Source organism: Cheilinus undulatus, linkage group 3 (genome assembly GCF_018320785.1).
Source record: "Cheilinus undulatus linkage group 3, ASM1832078v1, whole genome shotgun sequence".
NCBI classification, from domain to species: Eukaryota; Metazoa; Chordata; class Actinopteri; order Labriformes; family Labridae; genus Cheilinus; species Cheilinus undulatus.
The window spans coordinates 14,463,432-14,482,979 of NC_054867.1; the positions used below are offsets into that span (position 1 = coordinate 14,463,432).

At 38.2% G+C, this 19,548-nt stretch overlaps 1 protein-coding gene across 1 annotated transcript in view; it reads left to right on the forward strand.

Annotated features, from left to right (window-relative positions):
• Window positions 1-18,222, forward strand: part of efcc1 (EF-hand and coiled-coil domain containing 1) — a 29,586-nt gene extending 11,364 nt beyond the window's left edge. Inside the window, exons 3-8 of the mRNA XM_041783188.1 lie at window positions 5,712-5,860; window positions 8,877-9,012; window positions 11,555-11,711; window positions 14,680-14,838; window positions 17,191-17,260; window positions 17,400-18,222. Coding sequence (XP_041639122.1) covers window positions 5,712-5,860; window positions 8,877-9,012; window positions 11,555-11,711; window positions 14,680-14,838; window positions 17,191-17,260; window positions 17,400-17,533 — 805 coding nt within the window. The 3' untranslated portion in view covers window positions 17,534-18,222. The remainder of the gene's footprint in view (window positions 1-5,711; window positions 5,861-8,876; window positions 9,013-11,554; window positions 11,712-14,679; window positions 14,839-17,190; window positions 17,261-17,399) is intronic.
• Window positions 18,223-19,548: the final 1,326 nt, after the last annotated feature.

A 19,548-nucleotide genomic window follows, 5' to 3' on the forward strand; every position in this document is an offset into this window, starting at 1 on the left:
GACTCAATTTCTTTTTGGCACGAGAAAGCCAACATGCAGGTTTGATACAGGAATCAAAGACAGAGACCACAGAGTCAGAGCAGGAAATGTTAAATTGATTATCTATACTCCCCGGTACATCCTGAAAACCACAAGTTATGCACACTGTTAGATTCCGCCATGGTTGTCCAGGGTTTGTATGACCTGAGAAAATTAAATTTAGTTTATTTCTGTGTTGTTTATCTCTGTAATTGGACAAAAGGCGAGCAGAACAGAATGCCAAATGTTCTCTTACTCATCATGCTAAAGGAAACTGGAATCACATTTTGGAAGCACTTCAGTAGACTGAAAACACAACCCTGATGTAGTCATAAAAATTAAGTTTATATTGTATTGGCAAACTGTTTAACCCATCCAGCAAAGACTTAAACAAACATTATGTCAAATGAATTTTTGCACTTGAATGCTTATATTGATTAAAAAAGGACTACTCCTTGTCTTAGATTTTTTTTTAGTTGAGTTTACAATAGGGGTAGACTGATTATTGGCCTGACAAGTTATTGATGCGAATATGTGGCATTTAACCAATTATCAGTGTGAGCGTTGATTTTACCAATAATCGATAATTTCACTTTATTCAAAGGTGTGCTACCTTGGCTCCACTGCAGAGTGTGTCTTCTCCTCTGGTTTTGTTTTGTACAGTCTCACCTAATGGGACACTATCTGACTGGCTTAGAGTGCTTTTACATTAGGGGCCCGGTCCCGGATCTGAGTGCACTTGAGCCCAAAGTCCGATTCGTTTTGGTAGTGTGAATGCAAACAATTCGGATGAGATTTGAATGCAACCGTGCCCGGATACGGGACAGAGCACTGTATCAGCTTTACAACGTCATCGTAAAAGCTAAACTTCTTTCCACTGCACAGCAGTTTGTTCAAAATTCCTCAATGAAGGGCGGAAATCATCAGAATCCAGTCAATAAACAGTCTGTTGTGACTCACCTTACAGACGAACACAAGTTGGAGTCAGTGAGAGGAGGTGCAAAGGCAAGAAAAGTCTCCTGTCACCTTAAAAGCCGCTGTATCTGCGCAGCACGAGCCCATTTGATCCTCTGAGCTGCATGTAGATGTGCAGATACGAAGAGCAAAGTTGCTGGCATCTTAAAGTGTGATTTTAAATCATCCATGGCTGCAGGATGGACTTTTTGCCTGGTCACAATAAAAACAATCTTCGCTCAGGTCATAACCCGAGTGGTTGCCATGGTAGCTTCTTCTTCTTTCTCCTCCTTGGCGGGGTTGTAAACAAGCTACGTGCATACCGCCACTTGCTGTTTGAGACTGGGTAAATATGCAAGTGGACCTGGGCACGGTTAGATGTTGCCAGTGTGAAAGCAAGCCAGCTTGGGCCTAATGTGAGAGCGCCCTTCATGTCACACATCTACCAGCCAATCAACACTAAGGTCCGGGTGTCACTGACACAAGGAGTGTATGGCATCAATTCCTTTTCCTGATGCTACAGTGTTTTCCTTAATATCTTAGCATTTATTATCGCTGAACCCTTAGGATGTACATTTACAGAAATGTTTTAAACAGTATTCAAAGCCAGAAAAAATTTTAGATACGGTAGTTTTAATGGTTAACAGGGTCCAAAACTAACACTCGCCACTCGCCAATTACAAGTAGATTTTGTCTCTGGCTGGTAAATTTTTAAGACCATTCCCCACTCTAGCGAGTTATTTTTTTACCAGCGAAAAATTCTTTTTTTTTTTGTTAGTGGAGAACGATGCTGGTATCGGCTGGTTTCCTGGCAGAGGAATGTGTATTTCAGGCCGAGACGATCTTTGGTCACATAAGTGCATCAGTCATAACGTCATTCACAGCGCGTAATTGTTACTGTACCCGTACCTCCTTGCAGTGTTGCCAACTTAGTGACTTTGTTGCTATATTTAGTGAGTTTTCAGACCCCTGGAGCGACTCTTTTTCAAAAAAGCAACTAGCGACAAATCTAGCGACTTTTTCTGGTGTTACTGGAGACTTTTGAAGACTCTGACATGAAAGCACGTATAAAGCGTCTCTTGAGCAGCGGTAGCTGCCATTGTGACGTTATAAAAACAAGAATCAACAGAAGCAAGTTCATTTGTTGTTCTACACATAATAAGGGTCTTTTTACTCACTTTTTGTCTCTTTTAGCATACATTATTGCTAGTATTAGTGCATACTATTAAAATATTAATTGAGAATTGTGTACAAGACCTAAATGACATGTTAAATAATACTGATAGCAAATTACAACACTTAAAAGCAATTTTTATTTGGTCCGCTGGTAAAATATCTGCCTGGCTGGTAAAAAATTTCACTTACCAGCCAGGCTGGCTGCAAGCCAGCATATTGTGGCTGTAAGACTGTCCTCAGCTCCATCTTTTTGTCTGTTTTCTTGGTGAACCAAAAGTTATTTTGAGACAGCATTTTTAATATGGCAACCACCGCATATTGGCTTCAAAAGGAGACTTGAATTACCCAATGATGACAGGATGTCACTAAGACTTTGCTTAAAACTTTATACAGTAACTGCTTTTTCTTCACCTTGCAAAGTCAGTGGATTGGCAAGATCCCATGTCTGTCATCAAATCTGTCTTGCAAAACGTCAATCTGAAACAGTTGTGTCAGGTCTGACAATGGACTGGACCAATTGGTGACATTTAAGAAGAACGAGGTGGCAGCTGTGAGCTATGAGTCGGGTTTAGTTGTACTGAAAGCTGGTATAGCTTCCAGTGTAGCATTTAGTTCTGATGTAGCTACAGTGGCAGTTTTACATGAACTGGAAACACTTCTTTATAGAAAGAAGAGCAAAAAAATCACACTGAAGGCTTTTCTAGGCATTAAATACATTTGTGTTTTTCTGCTATCTGGCTTTTTGAGTTTGCAATAGTCACAGGTGGGCTCTAGTTGTATTGTAAGTATTAAAAAGATGCTGGTGAGGCAATTAGCTTTGCCGTAGCTATGTTATTGGGGCGTTTTTTTTGTTTGTTTGTTTGTTTGTTTTTTTTTAATCAGGACTGGACAACTTTTCTTTATAAAAGAAAAGTAAAGAATTCTACTAAAAGATTTTCTTTGGAGAAAAGACCTTTTTAAATTTTTGCTGACCTCTTTAGGCATAAGTCCGTCTCACCAACTGGCTCCAGTTGTAGTAACCAGCCATAATGGCTATAGTGGCTAGTTCACTCTGGGGCTGCACTTGTCCACTACATCATATGCTTTACTGCTCTGATTGGCTCATAATAAATAAGACAGACAGAATGTTTGTCCAGTCACCCTTTAAGATTTTATTTTTCTAATGTTCTGACCTTCACAATCACTTTCAGTGGGCGGTTGCCCAGATGGATGTGAGAAATACTCCATGCAATGGTGAAACAATCTATCTAGCATTGCAGGTTAGGATTTCCCAACTCCTGAAAATAATAGGCTGGCTTTTGCACAAAGGACTGTTTTTTTACTGCAAGTTTCTCTTTCTGTATACCGTATGATGTTTAATTTGATCATTAGGATCTAAAAAGCTTCTGGCTGCTGCTCTTTGAATGATTCATGTATGCAAAACCAAATCATAGAGCTAAAGAAGCTTAAAAGTTTGCATAAACATAAGCATTGACTTGGAATCATGTTGCAGTCCAACCTTGAAGATAAATGTAGTATCATTTTTGTCTTTATTCTGTGTTCTGCTCCCTGTCAACTCTGTGTGGGGAAACACAAAGTTACAGTAAGAGCTTGCTAGTAGCAATGCCATATATCATTTTAAACTCTGTATGAAGTATACAGTAGAATACAATTTTTTAAAGGAAAAAAGCTGTCTGCAGCTGGAAAAATGTTACCAAGTGGAGAGACAGACATTAGAAAGAAAGTTGAATGAAAAGACATTTAGTCAAAATATGCTTACGTTAAGTCAGTCTTAACTTTAGTTGATCTGAAAATAAATTAAATGTTCAGTTAAAACTCACCTAAGTTAAAATAAAAAAAAAAACAAAAAAACAAAAAAACTTTCACATTATACTTTAAAGTTTGTGGTGTATTTGAATTCCTCTGTCTTTACAGATCAAGCAAATGAATCAAATTCCCATTCTGGCTGGTCAAACCCACCCATACTTGTTTTGCATTTGATTCATTGGCAGCAGCTATCATCCATGTCTAATGGGACGTTGATCAAATTATGTCTGTGTCTGCTGCAACCCACAGTCTGACCAATATCCAGGGTGTCTGTCTGGACGACTTTCAGGTGTCTGTGTTCATCCAGCTGGAATTCCTGTGCTCAGCAACACGACCAGACCTACTTGCTGTCAGACTTTGTGATGGATCAGCCTCCTTAAACATCATAAATTACATGCACAGTCAAAACAAACCAGAACTAGTTTTCATGTGACAGTCGGAATGCTTTTCTTTTCCCCAGCCTCAGAAGTGTGAAGGCCTTTTCTTGTGTCAAGACGCAAAGCAAGTCAGATTTTTTGATTTCTATTCACGTCAAAGGCCAGCGCCAGAAGCTGTGGCCTTGCTACAGTATCCACTGGACACAGGCTTCAGCCTCTCTCAAACAACTGTCAATTAAAGTGCAATTAGTCACACCAAAGCCTGCAGATGAAAAGGCCTTCTACCAGCTCATTCCCAGCGTCTCCACAGCAACCAGGAGAGTTTTGTGTGTCTTCACGTCCGTGCACCAGTCTCATGTTGGTCTGAGAGCAGCTGCTGGCCCTCATGAACTAACTCCTTCTTTTCTGCACTGTGGCCCCCACTAACTTAAACATGACTCTCTGATTGATTGCCTGAAATCATGCTGCAATTATTGACTTTCACTGAAGTCAGTCGGTTCTTTCCAGTTTTGCACAGAGAAAGCTAAAGTAATGCACAAGCGTAGAGTATAATGTTGTCTTACAGCATGGTCAGACCTGTGCCAAGAGGATATAAGCATGAATGCTCTGTTTTTTCTTTTTAAAACAAAGTCAGGCCATTGAAAACCTTTTTTAGATTTTCTCCTTTTTTCAGCAAGACATCATCATCTGGAAACACTTACTGTGTGATTTACGAAAGGCCCCCTATCGGATTTCCCCCAACACAAAAGAGCAGACAGCAGGAGAAACCTAGAAAACTCAAACCATTACAGAACAATTGATCGGTGCAAACTGCAGTCTCAGATTTTTTCTATGGCAGATGTTTGAATGTGTCTTTGACTTAGGGGGAAAACATGGCATATTGAATAAACCTGCTGCCACATTTTTTTTACAGCAGATAAAAGTTTTCAGGACATGTCAGAGAACCATTTGAGAAGCTTTGTGCTCCAAATGTGGTCCATTATTCAGTACTGCCAGTATGCTTTGGCCTCTCATCTTGCAAGCATACTCCTGCTCTGTAACATCACCATTGACCCACTTTTACTGTAAAAACGCCTTAAAGATACAATGTCTGGCTTCAATTACCCCACCCAGATTTGGCATACAACATCACAGGCTTCTATAAAATTATCATGGCGGTTGTAGATGTGCCTTAATACACACCGCTGTGTGATACTTGATATGTTCTCTCTGAAGTCAGCAATTGGTTTGGACTGAACATTTCTCATCTGTTTAAATCTGGAGAGCAGTCCAAGCCCCTTCAACAGTGGCATACATACTATTGAAGGCCAGAATAGTACAGTATTTTTTAGAGAATACACTGCAAAACAGCTGTATTGAGCCTACTGTGCTCTCTTTCAGGTCAGAGGTGACCAAACTACAACTTCCAAGCAGCACCGGGGCAGAGCTGACGCTGGGTGTTGGCAGCAGGCCGAGCCAAAGGTGTTGCTCAGACTCTCAACATGACCGCTGTTCTCCAACAGGACGAGCTGTGACGACCCCGGATAAGAGTAAGACATGTTTGTAATGCAAGCACAGAGAGCATTTTTAAGGTCTCATTACTTTGTGTTCAGTTATCCTGCTTGTGGTGGTCTGATGTCATTTGTGTGGGACTTTCTGCACTGCTGTCTTGGCCAGGACTTCCATGTATTAATATCAGTGAGAAAACCCAGGGTTAGATAAAGGTTAATTAAGTAAAACAATGAGATTACTTTACAGGGATAAGGGGAATAATCAGAAAAGTCATGGGAGCACCAGAATCTTACAAAATGTATATCTGTATTCATCCGGATTTGGCAGTCATCTACATCGTTAGATACCCAGATGGATTTTTATTGGTCTAGTTTGTTTATAAAAGGAAAAAAAAAACAACCACATGATGAACAGATGGGAAATAATGCATCCAGCCACCTTTGGTTAAAACTCTGGTGTTCTCTCAGCTGTAAAGCTGATTCTGATTCTAATTCTGACTCTGAGCCTAGTGAAGCACTGTGTGTACCATGTGTGTCACAATGTATTTGTACTGCCTGCCAACAAGAAGTAAGCAGATGGTAATACAAGTAAGTAATGGGGGGATAATACAGTAATACCATGTCCTGAGGTATTAAAATATAGTCAAGGTATTGCTTTAATTACCATCATGAAGACGGTGCTGTGAAATGAGCAAATGCTTCTAATAAATGCCTTAAGAATGTGTGTCCACCTCTAGCACCACTGTCTGTGTGTGAAGATGCTTAAAAAGTTAAAAATGAAATCCTTCTAATTGTTTCTAGTCAATTTGGTAATGACAAATGACACCTCAGTGCATAGAAACTCATGCAACAAGGTGCTGGGTGTTCTCTAAAGCCAAACTGTAAACGTACACCTGCACCAATGGATGTAATGTGATCCACAGCAGTGTGAGTTTTAAAACACTTTTAGTGAATCAGTCACCCTCCTTCTCTTAGAACAGCTGTGGTAAAATCCCCAAAACTTTGCTGTACATTTTGGTTGTTAAAATATCAGTTTGATGTTAAAATCTGCATTGAGAAAGGCAGGATAAATGCTAGTTAGCCAACGATACGAGACACTATAGGCTATGTATTTAAGGTCCAGTCAGAAAAATTATTGTAAGGCAATGGCAAATTAAACGTCAGCATTGTGCTTTCAAATTTAACTTGTATGAAAAAAAAATTTAGGTCTTGGAGAGAAACTTGAATAAAGTTGATTAGAAAGTTGATTGAAAGTTAAATTTGTGTTTTCATAACTATATAAAATAAGTGCGTCATTTCTTTGACATTACTAAGGCAGTGATTGTAGCATTCTGAAGCTGAGCTACAACTCTGAGACTTTTTATTGACTGATATTGATTTTTACAAAGAAAACTGATCAAAAGCAATTATTTAACCACAAACACTGAACAGCACATTAACCACAGAAAGAGACCTAGATCACTGTAGGACGATGACTAATTACATCAAAAACTGTCTTAGAACTGATCATTCGGTCCTGAAACTTTCCAACCATAAGATCCTTTTTTTGCTCAAAGCTTTTAGCATATCCATTGACATTTCGCACTTATGAATGTTTTTTTCTGTGGCATCCATGTTGAAGGTTGACATTTGATTTGTGATTAAGCAGTGCAGGGAAAGATAAGGCTTTTCCATGGCAACATCTATTGTATATCTGCTGTTATGAAATAAAACAGAGGGTCAGTTTTACCTGCATGGCATTTCTAGGTGTAAATGGCCATTCATAAAATTTGTATTTGTGAAAACAATTAATTATGACACCAGGTGATACACGATAAATGCAGATAACTATGATTTTATCAATACAAAGTTAGACACAATTGAAGAACAACCTTTGGTAAATTTTACTTGATTGCTGTTAATTCACGTACATAAAGGAGTGGAATTTATGAATCATTATGTCGTGTCATTTACTTGTCCTTACTGGAGGATACTTGTTGCGTTGCCCCTTGGGAGGATTTTATGCTGCTCTCTTGAACAAAGTAAGTCAAAACACATTGTTAACTGAATAAGGCTGACTATTGTGTCCATCCATCCATCTTCCGCTTATCCGAGGTCGCGTTGTGGGGGCAGCAGCCTAAGAAGAGATGACTATTGTGTCCTTTTGTCACTTTACACTGCCACCTGTAGGAGGTCTGATTATACTACAAAGCTAAGTAGACTGACAGGCCACTAAACCAGCTATAACAAAACACAAAACATGATCAGTATCAGCCAGTCTTTCTTCAAGATGACCAATATTGGTGTCTGCATCAAAAAATGTGACTGGGGAACCCCTAAGAATAAGCACTGATTTTAGAATCAGTCCTAGTATTTTTGTAAAGGTTGGTGTACCATTGTAATAAATACACTTTTAGTCATATTTTCATGTTGTGCTAACCTTCCTAGTTCACACCCCTATATAGAAAACCAACTACAAACAACTCTACTTTACTTACACTCCCTTAAGTGTGTTTTTGATTTTGAGGGATATAGGAAAGGAGATAGTTGCATGACTGTGGTTTTCAAATATCAACAGATTTACTTATCACAAAATGTTGAAATTGCATGACGTATCTGCACATAAGGTTTTGCACAGCATTTCTCAACAGGCTCATTTAAGCATCTTTGTTGTTAGTCAACACATTTAGGCTCTAAACACCCACCCATCCCAAGAGAAACACTAACAAGGCACAGTGTTTTTATTCAAGTGCTCTGTGACAGCACTAAAGGCATGAGTGTGCAATGAAAGCTATATTTTCTTCCTCATGAATTTGTCCGTGTATTTCACAATCAATCAATACTGTTCAGCCTATAAAATTTGCAAAGCAAATGCAAAATGAAAAAAAGCAGGGACTTTTTAGAGGCTGGAGCTGAACCATGGATTTTACTGTTACCTGACTAAATGAATCAATTAGTCACATCAATTGTGTCAACTTTTAACTTACTAGCCTTCTGATGTCTGGACTCCTCCACCATACTGTTTTGGCTTCTGTAATAATACTAATAATCAATGATATTCTGTTTTGGTTTTTAGTGGAGGAGCAGCTTTTTCGTTCGGTGGAGGGCCAGGCAGCCTCTGACGAAGAGGAGGACAAATGGACCGAAGATCAGCAGAGGCAGGTTGCAGAAGTGAAGAAGATCCTGACCCGGCTGTCCTGCTGTGGGGAAAGGTCCTGAACATTCATATCATCACCTCATCTTATTGCAACTAGTAGCAAACCATGCACTGTATTGGTGTTTGTCAGTTTGTTCTCCAGAAAAGGAAATGCTATAGTAAAATGGAGAACGAAGTATATCAAGATATGCATGTTAAATATTTTATACATTTCAACGAAGAGCAAAAAAAAAAAGTATAAAACAAAATAAAATGCACATTATATGCACCAAGTTATTTTAAAACATTCTTAGTCTTTTGAAAAACTCAGGGTCAGAAGGTCACCAAAACATGCTTGATAGTCACACACAGTCTGGTGACCTTAGCTTACATGTCAGCAGCAAGCAGTGCTAGCAGGCCACACATTCAGGCTCAGGGCCAAATTACCATTTACTCAGAGTCATTCTTCTGTTATCCTGTTTAACGTATCGCCACTGTCAGCTTCAGCTGCTTTGACCTTAATCGGCTAGCTTGGTTGCTAGCGTTGTCTGGCTGCTGTTTGAAGTGGGCAGACCTCTTTAGTTTTTATTGGTGTCTGTCAGAATTGCTGCCTACAAAAGCTGAAGGTACATTTGATGAAAAAGCAGAGCTCAATTGCTCAATTTGAATGAAAAACAGTTGCCTTTTGATGCTGAAAACAAGGTCAATGAAAGCCAAGAGGGCGGACTTGCTAGCTTATATTGTAAATGTTCTGTCCACCCTATCCCTGGGGGGTCTAATATGAGCGTGGGCAGCACTTACAACGTCTCTTACAATGGTGTTTTAAACATTTTACTGTCTGAATGCATCAGGGATTAAATTCTTTTATTATTACTTTATGATTCATTTTTAATGCAGAATTTAAGATTTACCAAACTGAAGAGTTGAAAAAGTGAATCATGGACATTAATATAATTCACACATTCAAAAGAGGACTAGTTGGTGAAGAAAGAATTTCAGCAGCCCTACAAACTAAATAAAGGAATGTTAAAACTCTGACTGGCTCTACATCTAATCTGAGTTATGTAAGGCCATGTCCAAATTGCTTTAACAAAACGCAATTGTCTGTTACTATGCAAATACAAGTTTTAAGCAAATAAAGTTAGCTAAATTTGCTATTGTAGGTTATCTGAGGTAATTTCTTCATTTTGTCCTCTCAATTAGAATGTTGAGGGGTAGTAACATTATCCTGTTTCAGATGTAACTCGGCATTCATGTATTTTAATCACCAAATCAATCTAATAATCAAGATTATCAAGATATGCAAAGTCTTGTTCAGACAGAAACAACGGTTAGTCGTTTGCACATTTGTTGCAAAGTATCATGGGGGCTAGGAACAAGGTGGACACTGGTGCAAAATGCATAAAGAGCTAAAAAACAAATAATAATAACTCAGTAACACTGCCATGGTGTCAAAAGTAGGTGTGTGTAAACAGCATGACAGCTGTGCCATTGCTTGATTTTCATTTAGGGTGTGCATGTTAACAAGTCAGAGCTTTTAGACTACTGGCATGAGCACCACATGCATGGGACATACATCTCTTCAAGAGTCTTGGAAATAGAAGGCTCACCTAGCACATCTGTCTTAGTCAAAATAGACAGAAAAATGATAAACAGACAACCATATTTACATCTATTCAGCAGATACGTATGTCCATATTGGTAAAATATTTCAAAGGGAATATAAACACTGTACAGTTACACTCACAGTTTGTGCTTGTCAAAGTAAAAGCCTAGGTTGCCATTTCTGTGGAGGAATTTACCTTGTTTTTGCAGAATGCCTCTATTCAGATTTTTTTCCGCTCTGTTATACAATGTAGTCACTTTGCAGGGATATTTGCTGAGGTAAAACTTATGGACACAAACAGGGCTGTTACAACAGGAAGACAGCTGCACAGCACACAACACACTCTTCTGGTATGAAAGCTGTGACAATGAGTCAGAACTGTCATGTGCCTTTGCCCAGCAAACATGCATACAGATTTAAATGGCCAAGACAACTAGTTACTATGGACCTTCTTTTGTTGGCCTTGCTATCAAGTCATCAAGCAACTAGATGAACAAACTTTGCAACCTTACATTTTGTAGACAATCTATGCACTACTTTTATTAGCATTTAGACTGGTCAGCTTATGGGTCAAAGGTCAGTGTGGAGACTGTGAAACATGCACTAAGTGCCTAGTGCCCTTTTAAAAGTCCAATTTAAGTTGGACCAACACAATGACTAACATTTTCTAACTGCATCCAAATGTAGTAATTATGACTCACTCTTATATGCAAGCACAGTATTGTATTAAATTTTAGTAAACTGTGTTGAGGTTTGTTTAAATTGCTCTGAGAAACATTTTCAAACATTTATTTGTGTTTGAAACAAGGCACTAGATTGTCAACAATAGTTTCTTATAGTTTTTTAAATCCTGCCATTTTTTCCAATAACTAAAGAAAAGTCAATATCCTAGCATGGCTTGCCACATGAAATAGTGCAAAGCGCTATCTTTTCAAAAGCAACTTGACTCTTGAGGCAACTCTTAAAAGTCAAATCTTGACTGATTCTTTGCTCTCTACTTGCTGTTGATCAGGTGTGACGACAAAGCATTCAAGAAGCTGATGTCTAATTTTGGGAGCTCGAGGAGCGAGGAGAGCTGCAGCGCAGTGTTGGAGCTTCTGGAGAGAGTGACCAGGTTACATAAGCAGCTGGAGCTGAAGGAGAGCCAGGCAGAGATTGACATGGACCAGGTACAAACCACCACTGACCTCCGCCACACCAGGGTGGGCTGCTGCAGTCTCCCCTGAAACTGTTCTCTCTGGTCAGGGCTTCGCTCTGCTTTACATCTTTAGTCGTTTTGTGGCTGTTTGTGTGGTGTTTAACCAGATTAGAGAGGACTGGTAATGGTTGTTATGAAAGTGGAGTGCTTCAAAGAGTAAACCGCAGCTAGGGGCATGATCCTGCAGCTTCAACTTAACCAAACCACCGGCAGCGTCACCAGAGACGCCCTGTGTGTGTGGGTGGGTGTGTTTGCAGCTGTTTCTTACTGGAGCTCACCACAGAAACACTCCCCCATTTTCCCGCATGACATTTAGGAATATCATAAATTAAAGCTCTCCCGTTACAGTCGAGTAGTATTTTCACAACACAGGAAGACAGTCAGAAGGGGAACAGTGATGTAATGTGTTCCCAGGACGTCTCAACACTCAAAGAGGAAAAGTTAAAACTAAACAAAGCCCTGACTGTGAGGCTTTGTTTATGTTCAGGATGTATGGGGTGAGACCTTTGTCCTTCACTACGCTTTGACGTAATGGTGAACTGCAGGGAGATCCAACTTTTTTGGCAGACATACCTCAGTATACTGTGGGCTAAATACTGACACTAACCATAACATCTGACAGATGTTAACATTGGATATATTTATTTTGTATTAGGATGTTTAGCAGGCCTACCTTCTAATTTGTTACATTTGGACAGGTGACAAACTCAATACTTTTGCAACAAGTCTGGGCTGGGTCTTCAAGGATAAGGCTGACATTATTTTAGATGTTCTGTTCATCATCAAATCACAAAGTATTTGAAGTCCAACACCAGCGCTAAATTGATAATATTAACAAGTCCTGTATATGTATACAGTCAAATGTATCTTGTTTGTTTGTTCAGTAGAGAGAAAGCAGCTTCAAACAGATCTTTGAGTCACTTTTGCCCTGAAAATTTCATTCATTATCATGATCATTGCATTGTATTCATTTTGAGTTAAAATCAGAAAACACTTCATGATGTTGTAGATATTAAAGAAAACTGTAAAACAGCTTTAACAAGTGTGAGTGTTAAAAGCCTACAGAACATAGCACTGATTTAGGTTTTGTGGATTTGGTTTAGAGCTTGAAAGCTATTAAGAAATACTTAACTTAGATATATATTTTTAATATAATTAAATGAGCCTTTTTGAGTCATTCATGAGTGAGACATTCAGTAAAACTGTCAGCAAAAAATGTTACGTCACGTTACATCATGTCACATTACCTTATGTAACCCTACATTACCTTATGTAACCTTTCAATACCTTACGTTACATAACCTTACTTTACTTTTCATTACCTTGTATTATGTTAAGTTACTGTAGGTTATTTTATGTTATGTTAGCTTACGTTACTTAAGGTTACTTTGTATCATGTTACTTTTTTATTATACCTTGTGTTAAGCTACTTTGGGTTATGTTGCCTTATATGTTATATAGTTACTTTAGGAGACTTTATATTATGTTACCTTATGGTATGTTTTTATGTTGAGTTACTTAAGGGTACTTTCTGTTGACTTACCCTATGTGATGTTGCATTGTTACTTTACATTATGTTACTTTACATTACATTACTTAATGTTACTTTACTTTAAATAACTTTACATCATGTTACTTTACAATATGTCACCTTACATTATGTTACTTTACATTATTTTACCTTACATTACGTTTCTTTATGTTACTTTCCATTATGTTACCTTACATTACGTTACCTTATGTAACTTTACGTTATGATACCTAAAGTTTTTTTTTTTAGGTTACTTTATATTATATTACTTTGCATTACGTTACTTAACATTATGTTACCTTACAATACGTTACTTTATGTAACTTTATGTTATGATACCTAGGGTTATGAATTTTAGGTTACTTTACATTATGTTACTTTGCATTATGTTACTTAACATTATATTACCTTGCATTATGTTACTTTACATTATGTTACCTTACATTACATTACTTTATGTTACTTTACATTATGTAACCTTGCATCACGTTACATAACTTTATGTTACATTGCATTACGTTACTTTACATTATGTTACCTTAATTATGTTACTTTATATTACTCTCTGTTACCTTAGGTTATGTAACGTAAAGTAACATTTATGCTACAATGACACAATATATTACGATATAACATGACAGAACATGAAATGAGAAATTCTATGTTTACTTTCCTTTAGGAGGACTTAATGTTAGATTCCATATTGCTTTCTTTAAATGAAATAAATCTCTACAATACAATTTAACATACTTTACTTTGCCTTTGGAGGATTTAATCACACACTCCAAAATATATATTTTTGTAAAAATGAAATTTATTTAAACCCGGAGAGACTTCATTTGAGTAACAATTTATTTTACAAAACTTGATGAAAGACAAATGTTCGGTATCTTTGGCGATTAGGCTCCATCGTGATGACTTTATGTACTTGAAAGGGTAGTAAGGCTAATGGCAGGATTAGGGTTCCTCCTAAGGAGTATAGACACTAGAGGTGGTGATGGTGAGAGATGCAGGATCAGATGAGGTGTAGAGTTTTAAGAAGATGGATCATGACACCTGTGAGGTGGCTTGGAAGAGAAGCATGCAGGTAAACAGGATGAGATTAGCAGAAGTGCTGTGGGCATCTGGGCTAGATGCTGATAAACTGAATTGGAGGTGGCTGGAATGGAGAAGGGTTGTAGCATCCACACTGAAATGACAGACTGACTGTGAAAGAGAGGTTGACAGATTTAAAATATGACATACATCAGGCAACTCTAGGCTCTAAAGCTCCCACTCATGAGGTCATGTAAGTCTTCTAGGGTTTAAGGCCACAGGATACGCTCTTTACAGATGCTTTCCTTAAAATACTAGTGTAGTTATTAATGTGTTGATTAATTGTGGTGTTTTTTTCTGGTGTGTCTTCTAGATGAAGGACTCTCTGTTACAGGAGCTGCAGCAGAAGGCAGAAGAGTCTGAACTACTTCAGATGGAGCTGCAGATGCTTGAGACAGAGAGGGTTCGGCTGTCACTGGTAGAGGAGAAACTCGTGGATATCCTTCAACTCCTCCAGCAGCTCAGAGACCTGGTTAGTCATAATTACAGTACAGTGTAATCTTTTTTACACAGAGAAGGAGAATCTGGATTTTTAGCATGTTAAGTGCTGTGGTTTCCATTTGTATTCTGAGCTGTATTGACCAGTCTTGTATCAGTAGGATTTTGGCATACAGATAACACGTTTTGTGTTGACAACACCAAACAGGCAGAACTTTGGCTAAGTTGATGACAAACTAGCTCTAGCTTGCTGACATTTCAATATGAGGCACAAATCTGCTCAACACTGTGCAGTGAAAACCAATCAGCAGTGACTTTCTCTCTCTACCTGAAGCACATCAAATAGGATTAAAGCAAACACCATCAAAAAATAAGCAAGTTAAAAATTGTTTTTCCTCTTAGAGGAGACTTGACAAAATGTTTGATATTTTGACAAATCTGCCTCATGATGTTTTTATTTCAGAAAACTTTAGTTTCTTAATTGTGAGATTATCATTTTAAAATTAATTGCTTTTTGGGCCGATACACCTAAAGGTAGCTTTCCCTGTATCCTTTGGGTCATTATCTTAGTGTAAAATAAATCTTCTCCAAAGCTGTAGTTCTCTTGCAGACTGAATAAGATTGTCTTTAAGGATTTTCCTATATTTTGCTGCATTCATTTTACCCTCTACCTTTATGAGCCTTCTGGGACTGACTGCTGAGAAGCATCCCCTCTGCATGATGCTGCCACCACCGTGCTTCACAGTGTAGATGGTGTGTGTGTGTTGATATGTGTGTTTGGTGTTGTCTGATGGCCAAAAGTTCTCATCAGACCATTGAACTTCCTTCCACTTGGCCATGAAGTCTCCCACATGCCTTTTGGCAACCTCTAGTCAAAATATAATCTGACTTTTCTTCAACAGTACCTTTCTCTTTGCCACTCTTCCATAAGGTTTTGACTAGTTGAAGAATCAGTGCCTCTATAATCTCAGCATCTGAAGCTTCAGAGTAGTTATAGGTGTCTTGATGGCCTCTCTCTCTAGTCTTCTTCTTGCACAGTCAGTCAGTTTGATCTAGGCAGATGTGCCATATTCCTTCCATTTCTTGATGATAGATTTTACTGAAATCCAGGGGATTTTCAGTGACTTGGAAATTTTTTGTATCCTCCCCTAACTTTTCAGTGACCTTCTCTCTGAGTTTCTGGGGATGTTCTTTTATCTTCATGATGTAATGGTAGTTAGACATACTGATTAACCAGTGGCTGGACCATCAAGACACAGGTGTCTTTATTCTGCAGTCACTTGAGACACATTCACTGCACTCAGGTGATCCCCATGTTCACTAATTGTGAGACTTCTAGCACCCATTAGCTGTACCTCTGTTGAATGAGGACAGCCTCTGAAAGGGGGTGAACATTTCTGCAATCACTTATTTTACATTACATATTGTTATTCAATTGATGTTTGTAGAAGTCTGTTTTCACTTAGACATCAAAGAGTTTTTTTTTTTGTCAAAAAAACTAAATTATATTGACTATGATTGATTTATAAAATCAAAAAATGGTAAAACATCCATGAGGTAAATACTTTTTTCTGGTACTGTAACATGCCTACAAGTAAGCAGGGGTGAATCCGGACTTTGCACTTGAGCTCAGCGAGGTGACCTGAATATTGTGTGCACATACAAAAGATCATTATTTATTGCCCTTGCTGTCCCAACTTATCAATTATACTGTTCCCATAAGTATCTAAAATGTGTTATGGTAGGCTATAGCTGAAAACTTTCTAAAGTAAATATAGTCCCTAAGGTGATAAACAATGATTGCTGGTAGGTTCCAGTATTGTAGTGCAGGATTACAATATTGCTCATAGGAAGAAATCAACACTGTTAAACTATTAAAACTTTGTGTTTTTATTCAGCATGTTTTTGTTGTGAAGGCATAAACATTTTGGTTTGACTTCTTGCCGAATAGAAAATCTTGTCAAAAGCAATTCTTAATCATGAAAACAAAAACTCTCTACAGGAACTTGAGTGATGAAAATGCTGGGAGTTCTGAGAATTATGCCCACGCTGCACTAGAAAGCCCTTTTTTCCTGTTCAGACCTAACAAAAGAGAGTATCTGCCAAAATTTTCAAGCACAACACACCGTATAGACATAAACAAACATACTTTGAAATAAAAGTTCATTTTTATCCCTGGAACAGCCATCAGAGATTCAAAGATGCCTGTCATAACATGAGCGTGGACCTTTGTCACACAACAGTCAGGGGCTGATTAAAGATCTAAAAGCAAATTAATTTCACTTGTTCAACATATGAGGGCCTCTGTGGTTACTAGAACTAGATTGCCTATTAAAGTGTCTGCTAATTGCCTGACAGCCATCTGAGGATTCTCTTCTTGTTACAGAACGTCTCAAGAAGGTCCCTTGGGAAGATCTTGCTCAGCACTTTGGAGTCTTGTAGCGACCCACAACATGGTAAATAGAGCTCACATGCCCAATAAAATCAATACAAGCCATGTGAAATGGGATAATGAAAATTTACAGTTACCTGGGGCATGGAATTGAATTAAATTCTTGTTTACTCAGCGGCCACATCTGTTCTGTTTTTGTACAGGGAAAGCCCACATTCTGGAGGTGCTTAATGCTCTCTATCATGAACTGGCTGCCTGTGAGATTCTGTCTACTGGTGGCCCTTTGGAGAGAACACCGAGTCAGCAGTCTCTGAACGCTCTCATCATCTCCTGCTGAACGGGACTGCCTCCTGCTGGGCTAACTATGAACCAGCAGCCTTTTAAGAGGACACTGAAAGTTTAACAGTGCTCATAAAACAAGCTGTTTTCTGTGTATAGTGTATCATATTTCTCTTATACTCCTCAGGCCCTATTATCTACAAGGGATGTTAGTCTAGAATGTTAATTAATGCAGTAATAAGGCTTTTTTACATATAAAGGAAATTCTTATGTATTTTTTTATGATCATATATTGCACATAATGCCTTGATGTTTTAATATGGATTTTTTTTTTCCAGTGCAGAGTCCTGAATGTGAACATGTTGAATTAAGCTAACCCTTATGTCATTACTAATCTGTGAAATGTATCTGGATGAAAACATCCCTATGAAAGAAATTTAGCTTATTTTGTTCCAGGTACCTTATAGAAACAGGCCTACATTTCAGATTCAGATGTGTCATGCAGACAAGTGCAGGTGACATTTGGCCAAATTTTTACACTAACTGATCTTCTACATGCCTCACTGCTGAGACACGATGTATTCAGGTAATTCTCTGACATCTGTATCACCTTCCAGAGCTCATACTGAATACAAAATAAATATGGGAGCTGTCTAAAGTCACCTACATGAAAGGAAAAAAACATGGGGGCCTCTGAAAAGCAAATTTCTGGTGCTAGAGTCAGGTCTTTTCTTTTTCTTTTTGACATTAAAGCCTTTAATATACAAATTTGAACTCATTTTTTCATGTTCTATCTCTGAAGCAGTAGAAGATTATTGTTGATCTTTTTTTTGGTCATTAGAATTAATAATTCTACCATGCGGAAAAAATAAAACTCAAATTCCTGAGAAGCAATGTAGGCCAGAAATACAAACTTGGCAATGTTACTGGAGGTCTTGTGTGTCATTTTCTAAAAAAAAATATACCCATTTGGCCAGATGGTGGCCTTTAATGCAGAAAAGAAGTTGCTACACTATATGTACAATAGTATTTAGTCACCTAACCATTACACCAACAGGGACTGTAATGACACTGTATTTAAATACACGTACTTTAGTTATGGAGTTCACCTCGTCTTTTGCAGCCATAACAGCCTCCGCTCTTCTCAGAAGGCTTTCCACAACAGTCATTGACCTTCCTCTGTGATTTTTCGTGGTCTTCTTTGTGGCTGAGTTGCTGTTGTTCCTAAATGCTTCCACTTTCTAATTTCACTTACAGTTGACTGTTGAAATATCCAGGAGGGGTGAAATTTCACAAACCGTCTTACTGCAAAGGTTGCAACCATGATAGTACCATGCTTAAAGTCACTTAGCTCTTCAGAATGACCCATTAAGTATCACAAATGTTTGCAAATGTTGACTGTGTGGCTAGGTGCTTGATTTTACACCTGCAGCAATAGGTCTGATTTGAAACACCTGAATTCAATAATTAACTGGTGTGGCCAAATACTTTTGTCCATATAGTGTATAGTATAAACCCAAAATGTCCTCTGAGGGTCAGAAGTTATTAGATACAGTTCTGTTAACTTCCTGGGGCAGACAGTTATTTTTCTGTCCAGCATGTTGGTTTTTGTTTGCACTTTTACAGACCACACCAACCCTTTTCTGTCTGGATAGGTCAGTAGAACTCTTCCAAGCTACTATGAAATGAGTGAGGCTGTAGCATCTGATATAACAAAGTCTAATAGAATAAGGTTTCGGTTTTCTCTACTCCATTTTTGGTGCTCCTGCAGTAAGAGCAGATATTCTTTAATCCAGTGTTGCTTTTTGATGTAGAGGTCTGTTTTGTCAAACAAGCCTGGTGAGTTTTCCTTTCATTGTGAGCAGGTGATTGCCTAAGAGCTTTGTGGTCATTTGGATCTTCTCATAGATTTGTGATAGGACAGTCATTTAAATTGGCCTCTACTTCACGTGGGCTGTAGAAAATCCATCATTAAGGGTTTGCTGATGTAAAAGTGGCGTTAGTGTTTGTCCCTCAGTCTCCTTGCACTTGTCAGTGCTCGGGCCCTAATTAGTAAATTCTTCCCACAAACAT